Below are 6827 nucleotides of genomic sequence, written 5' to 3'. Positions count from 1 at the left end.
CCTTGGGCCAATACAATTCAGAGAATTAGTCACTACAAGTCACTCTGTCTGGGAGAACAAGACAATGGAAGCCAAGGCCAGATTCCAGCAAGGAGGGTTTTGCAGATGTGATGTGTGTGGCCGTGGCTATGGGCTCACCTCCCTGCACCCTGATGGCCACCTCCCTCTCCCCTGAAGCCCTCCCCAACTCCCAAGGAGCCCAGGCCCAGCATCTGCACCCCAGGCATACCCACCATCCTTCAGGCTCTCAAAGGCATCAAGCTCATTTCCTCCTTAGGATCTTTGTATGGGGTCTCTCCTTGGACCATTATTGCCCCTCATCCTTCAGATCTGGAGACCCTGACACCCTGGCATATAAATTAGGGGCTTCTGCTGTACAGTTTCACAGCACCCCATACTTTCCCTTTGTAGCATTGATCACATTTTTCCCCCTGTGATTTATGTATGCAATTATTAACAGGGCAGGCTTGCTGTTACAAACCTGGGTGGAGGAAGGAGTTAAGAAGGCCAGGCTGATGGTCACAGAGACAGGGCGCTGTTTATCCAGGAAAAGAGGTCGTACGTAGGCAACGGCGGCCCCTGCCAGCTCCTCCCAGAAGGCCTGGGCTGGGGGAGCAAGCTGGAGAGGAAGCTGCTCCCCCGGGCTCTGAGCGCCTCCCGGCCTGAGGCCGAGACCCAGCGGCGGCCCAAAGGTGAGGCCTGCAGTCCGGGCACCGGACCGAGCCCGCGGTGGGCTCTGTCTCCCAGGCAGGCAGTGGGAAAACGCGCTCGCGAGGGTGCGGGGAGGGCGAGGTGGTGGAGCCTCCGGGAGCCGCTGGGGGTGGCGGGGAATCAATACTGCCTTTGTGCTCAGTGGTTTCCTAGGGAGAAAGGAGAGGAGAGTGGGAGGGGCGGCCCAGCGGTCGGCCCGCCCTGCAGACTCTGGATGCCGTGGGGCTGGGAGGCGGGGAGCCCGACCTCAGGGCTTGAGGCGGGTGGGATTCTGTGCCCCCGGGCAGGAGGCGGGGTGCGTCTCCTAGGACAGGCCCTGGGTGCTCGCAGGGCAGCAGCCAGGTGTGCAGCGAGTCTGCTTCTGGCCGGAGGAAGGCAAGGGAGGAGCCAGAGGAGGCTGGTGGGGCTGCGGGCCAAAGAATGGCTCAGCCTGGAGGAGCTTTCAGTGGGGCCTGGGATGGCAGCTGTGGGCCCCCGAGGGCCTCCAGATTAGACCGTGCAGCAGGCCCCGGAATGGGCTGGGGAGAGGAGGTGGGTGCGCCCTTTCAGGGGGCGTGTGTATATGAATGGGGTTCAGGACCTGGGCCCCTCTTTAGGACGACAGAGCTTGGGATAAACGGGTGTTACTCTGGTCCCCTAACAGGCGTCCAGGACTCTGGTGGATGTGTTGGGCCTTCTAACTCTGAAGTGGGTGGCATCTTTAGTTCCCATGGGAGAGCCCAAGGCCTGCATCTGAAAATCTAGCCCAAGGCTCCCTCCATGTCTTCCCGGGTCCCAGACTTCGCCATCCTTGGCTTTTCCTGCTCAAATAGAGGGGCCCGTGCGCGCCTTGGGCCCCGGGAGAGGTCGCGGCGGCGGCGGGCCCGGTGCGCTTTCCACCATCACCCACCCCGGCTCCTCTTCTCTCCGCGCCCAGCCCAGCTCCCCAGCCTCCGCCGAGACGCTGCTCCCCGGAACCTTTCGGCCCGAGGACCCGCACTTCCACCCCCCACTCGCCGCATGTGGCTCTTGGAGAAAGCTGGCTACAGGGTGGGCGCCGCGGAGCCCGGGGCCCGGTGGGCGCCCCGCAGCCTGCTCCCTAAGCGCCGCGCCCCGGGCCCCGCGGAACGCGCCTGCCCCAACGTCCTCACGCCCGACCGCATCCCGCCGTTCTGCATCCCGCCGCGGCTCCCCGACCCCGGCGGCGCCGAGCCCCCGGCCGGGCGCGCGGCGGGCGGGCGCGGCCTCCCGGCGGCCTGCTCGCTGCCGCACCTGGCGGGCCGCGAGGGCTGGCCCTTCCTGCCCGAGAGCCCGCACACGCGCCGCCGCGAGTCCCTGTTCCACGCGCCGCCGCCCGCCCCCGGGAGGCTGCCCCCGGCGCCCCCGAGGCTGAACGTCTCCGCCCCGGACCTGCGCCTCTGCTGGGCCCCCGACAGCGACACGGCCTCGGCCTCCTCGCCCGACTCGTCGCCCTTCGGCTCCCCGCGGCCACCTCCGGGCCGGGCCCGCGCGCCCCGGCCGCACTCGCTGTCCCCGGAGGAGGCGAGCTCGGCCGACACCAGCCCGCACGCGCCGCGCCGCGCGGAGCCGGCCCCGCCGCCGCTCTTCCACCTGGACGTGCTGTGCCGCCCGCTGCGGCCCACGCGCGAGAGCGTGCTGCGCCTCGGGCCGCGCGGCGGGCAGCTGCGCCTCTCCGCCGAGTACCAGGCCGGGCCCGGGCGCCTGCGGCTGCGCCTGGTCAGCGCCGAGGGCCTGCCCCGCTCGAGAGCCGGGCCCGGCGGCGGCGGCGGCTGCTTCGTGGTGCTGGGGCTGCGGCCCCGCCTCCGGCCGCGGGGCCAGCGGAGCCGCGTGGTCAGGTGCAGCGCTAACCCCATCTTCAACGAGGACTTCTTCTTCGACGGGCTCGGCCCGCCGGACCTGGCCGCCCGCAGCCTGAGGGCCAAGGTGCTGGACAGGGGCGCGGGGTGGCGCCGGGACGTGCTGCTGGGGGCGTGTGAGACGCCCCTGATCGCCCTGCTGCCCCCCTTGGATGGGGGGCTAGGTCTCGGGGCCTCCCTGGCGCCTGCCCATCTCAGCCTGTAGACGGAGACCTTCCTCAGGAGCTCTCCGCCGGGCCTGCAGCCCCCCATTTCTTCCATCTGCCTGGCATGTGTATTTATTTTTGGTAATAAAAGGTCTGTTTGTCTCTATCGCCACTGTGGGCACGCTGCACGGTGTCAGGTCTGCAGCTACCCTCCTCCCTCCGCCCTGGAAGAAGCTCATTCAGATGGTCTCAGTCGGGGCAGACCTGAAGTAGTGGCTCTCAAACTTGAAAGAGCATCAGAATAACCAGACATCAGAAACCCTGGGGGAGCTTGTTAAACATGCAGAGTCCTGGGCTCCATCCCCGAGAAACACTGGTCCTGGTTTCAGCAGGTCTGAGCTAGGGAGGAGCTAGGGTCCCTGTCCAACAAGGCCCTTGCCCTTTCAGAGGCCCCTCTAATCACTGAGTCACTCCAGACAAGGTTCTGTGACTGAAACCAACACCAGTCACCTCCCCGCTAGGGGCTGCACAGGGGAAATCAACCCACCCTCCCTACTCCAGCCATATCTGACCCGAAGAGAGAGGAAGAGCCTGTCTCAGCAGTGCCTTTAGGAGTCCTCTCTCTTGCCTTTCCCTTCCACACCTGTGCCACGCTGGCCACTAAATGACATAACGTGATGTCCCAGGAATTGAGACCTTGGGAGAGAAGGGTGTCCCACTGGAGTGTGAGAGCTGGGGGATGCCCAGAGAAGGGCACCCCAGTGAGTAAGGGAGGGTGTGGAAGATGGATGACTGAATGTAGGTCAGATTGTGTTTACCTCCTACCTGAATGTCTCTGACGTCAGCAGTGACCTTCTTCTCTCTCTCTCTCTCTCTCTCTCTCTCTCTCTCTCTCTCTCTCTCTCTCCCTTTCCTGGAGCTGGTTCCTCTTGGCTCAGGCCAGGCTTGGAGGAGGGGAGGAGGGAAGGAGGGAGGTACTCACCTAACTCAGCTCCTTTGCCCTCCCCGTGGGCCCTTTCTCATTTTCCATAGAGTTCTGAACCAGGGTGGAGCCTGCTGGATCCCGATAAACCTCAGCATGTGTAATGCTGACACAGCACATATCTCCATCCAGATGGCTCCCCGGTTCCTTCTTCCTCCACCCCCCCCCCCCAACACACACACACACACACACACACACACACACACACACACACACACTCCTCCCCAGCCCTAGGCCTCCTAGGCCAGGGACATGGCTTGCTCCAGGTGTCCACCAGGTGGTAGCATTAACCAACAAGATCACCACCATGCACAGAACTACTGTTCCAACAACTTGTAAAGTCATCAAAGTCATTTCTTTCTCCTGGCAACTCCCTGGAGGGTTAAGTACTATTGTGTTCAATGTGACCTTGCACTTGACTCATCTAAGAGAAGTAGAATTAGGATTGAACCCAGAGTCTGGCTCCAGAGTCACTTCACTATAATATACCTAAGTGCCAGCTACCCAGTGGAAGTCCCTCACCACTTCCACCCCTCCCCCCCCCCCCCCCCGACCCCCAGCAACCAGGTCACTCTGAAAGGTCTCCTTCCAACCTTCCAACTGGCTCAGCCTGAGGAGGCCACCCCTCAACCTCACCCTATCCCTAGTACTGTCCTCTGCTTCAGCCTCAATCTCCCTGTAACAACCATTTGAAAATAACTGGAAAGATATGTCGAAGTCATTTAACCTTCGTCCATGCATTTCTCTAACAAATACTTAGGGAGGGCCTAGGAGGTAATAGGCGTAGGATACAGCAGTGGTCAAATCAGACGAGGGGGGTCAGACAAGATACAAAATAAATGTAAAAAATGTTACAGAGAAAAGTAAAGGGGAAAGGGGGCACAGGAAAGGGATGTCAGATAAAGAGAAGAAGGGATGATTATAGGAACGGAGGGGGGTCCTGTATTTTACCTGTCATCCCAGTTAATTGTCACACCCACTCGGTGAGGTAGGTGTATCCCCATTTTACGGAGGAGCTGGATCAGAGAGGTGACATAAACTTGCCTAGGGACCCTCCTGGCTGCAGGGGAGATTTAGGACGGTAGCCCCACCCAGGCTCCCCACACCCCTCCCCCACCCCCTCAGAGCGGGCTGCTAGGTAGAATTCAAGTCCACCCACTGAGGAGCAGTCCACTCAGTATTCATAGCTTCCAACTCCCCTGTGATGGGAGCCACAATGTTCCTGGAGGAACTTCCTGGCCAGCTAACCCACAGAAACCTGCCCTGGGGCAGATGAGGCCCTAAGAAGCCCTCCTGCCTCCAAGCACAGGCACGTTCACAAACAAGCCAGACCCCTTTTGTAAACAGCAGAGCAGAAGCCAACCAGTAAGTATTCCTTTGGCTCCTGCACAGTCTTTTGGCTCCTGTTTTTCAACCCTCCTTGCTATGTCCAACCCTAAGTGACCGCACATGTTCATGGATAGATGAGTGGTCTAGTCAGGGTCACCATGGAAAGTTCAGGGCCAGGAGCGGGGTCAAACTCCAGCTGCTCCCTCCACCCACAGTGGCCTTTGTGGCAGAAGGGGGAGGGGTGGAGGCTGTGAGATTTACTGATGTTTACAGAGACTGGGTTGTCCTTCTTTTAATGGGTGAGTGGGGAGGGGTACCATCCCCTCCTTGAGTCATTCTAGTTGGTTGAGGTCTCCCCAGGCATGGACCTCCTAGAGAGGACCCCAAGATAGCTGGTCCCTCATCACTGGGTCAGGCTTCCCAGAGAGGGTGGGCCTCAAAGGATGGCTGTCCGGGACCACATACTTTTCACCTTCACAGCCCCAGGCCCTCCCTAGAAGGCCAGGCTTGCACTCGGCTTCAAGTGGTTTCTGTGGTTTAGGGGGTGGGAAGGAAGGGAAAGAGAAGTTGGTGACTGCTCCCCAGTTCCAAGCCACCACCACCACCCTCCGCCCCTTCCAACCTGCTTGCCCCTTGGCTGAGATGCCAGCTTGATAAGAGAACTTGGGCACGTGGGGGGTGAAATGATTCTCTTGAAAGTATCTGAGGAGGAAATACCCACTGCCCTGCTTTGAAAGGTCTGATTCATCTAGAAAAGGGGCTGTGATTGAAGCAGGAGGGAGGAAGGTTAGGCATCAGGGGGGACTTCCCAAAAGGATGTCCGAGGTGCGTTCTTACCCTGGGAAGAAAGAACCCGTCATTCATGCTTAGGGCAGGAAAGGGGTAGAGACATGAGAATGTCTAAGAAGCATGTGACTCACTGAGGCCTAGAGGCCAGGACCCTGGCTTCCAACCCCCTGCCCTCCCCCTTACTTCCTCCCCATCCCACACAGTGGTACAAAGTGGCACAGCTCTGAGAGTCAGCCATACCTGTGGTATCTGGGGTGGGAAGGGCTGCCTGGCATCGTTCCAGAGCCAAGTGCCCATCCCCAGGCACTCGGCATGCTCAGTGTCCACAGTTGGCAAGTCGGAAAGGGCCCAGGGGACCCAGAGTTACGGAGGAAGAGGGGCTTAAAGAGGAGAAGAGACAGAGAAGGAAGAGCTGGAGGGGACAGAAAACAGAAGTGCCATGGACAGGGAGGGGCTGCAGGGAGAGACAGGGAGAGGATACTGAGTGGATGGAAGCAAAGCTGGTCATCAGAGGGAAGGGAGAGCAGGGCATCATGCCAGCACCCAGCCCTCTGCCTTGTCTACCAGAAGGCGCTGGTGGGATGGTATTTTGCAGAACTTTGCTTCTTACTCCAAGCCTGCCCAGGGACAGAGCCCCAGAACAGACCAACATCCTGTTCTGTGCAGAGAAGTGCACATAGACGCGTGGGTTATGCATTTACCAAAAGGACATGGGGACAGCCAGAGGCTGTTTGTGAGAGGCACGAACACACACCCTCAGACTCTCCATACGAGAAGGTTCCCCAAAAGTTTCCACTTCGCTCTTCCTCGTTCCCCATCTCTTTGTCAACTCTCTGGGCAGTTGGAAAGTCCTCCTCTACGTCTAACCTTTGTCCCTCAAGCTGCAGCCATTGGGAGACGCTGGGAGCTACTCAGGAACAGAGGTGCTGATGGTAGCAGAGCCTGACGCTCCAGGGCCGGGCAGGAGTGGAGGATGGCGAGATGGGAGGGCCCAGGAGGAAGGGACAGCTGCCT

The 6827-nt window shown here is 60.3% G+C and overlaps 1 protein-coding gene across 1 annotated transcript; it reads left to right on the top strand.

Moving 5' to 3' along the window:
• The first annotated feature begins 492 nt into the window (after nt 1-492).
• On the top strand, nt 493-2827 carry C2CD4D (C2 calcium dependent domain containing 4D). The gene is made up of 2 exons (XM_036344708.1): nt 493-692; nt 1628-2827. Exon 2 carries the CDS (start codon nt 1711-1713, stop codon nt 2770-2772), a length of 1062 nt encoding a protein of 353 aa, XP_036200601.1. The 5' UTR covers nt 493-692; nt 1628-1710; the 3' UTR covers nt 2773-2827.
• The last annotated feature ends 4000 nt before the right edge of the window (nt 2828-6827 follow it).

This window comes from Myotis myotis, unplaced genomic scaffold (genome assembly GCF_014108235.1).
Source record: "Myotis myotis isolate mMyoMyo1 unplaced genomic scaffold, mMyoMyo1.p scaffold_m19_p_18, whole genome shotgun sequence".
Lineage (NCBI taxonomy): Eukaryota > Metazoa > Chordata > Mammalia > Chiroptera > Vespertilionidae > Myotis > Myotis myotis.
This window is presented reverse-complemented; position numbering and strand designations above follow the sequence as displayed.

Bases quoted from the DNA above. Each gene is read 5' to 3' on its own strand.
- C2CD4D (XM_036344708.1), top strand. From the start codon at position 1,711: ATGTGGCTCTTGGAGAAAGCTGGCTACAGGGTGGGCGCCGCGGAGCCC.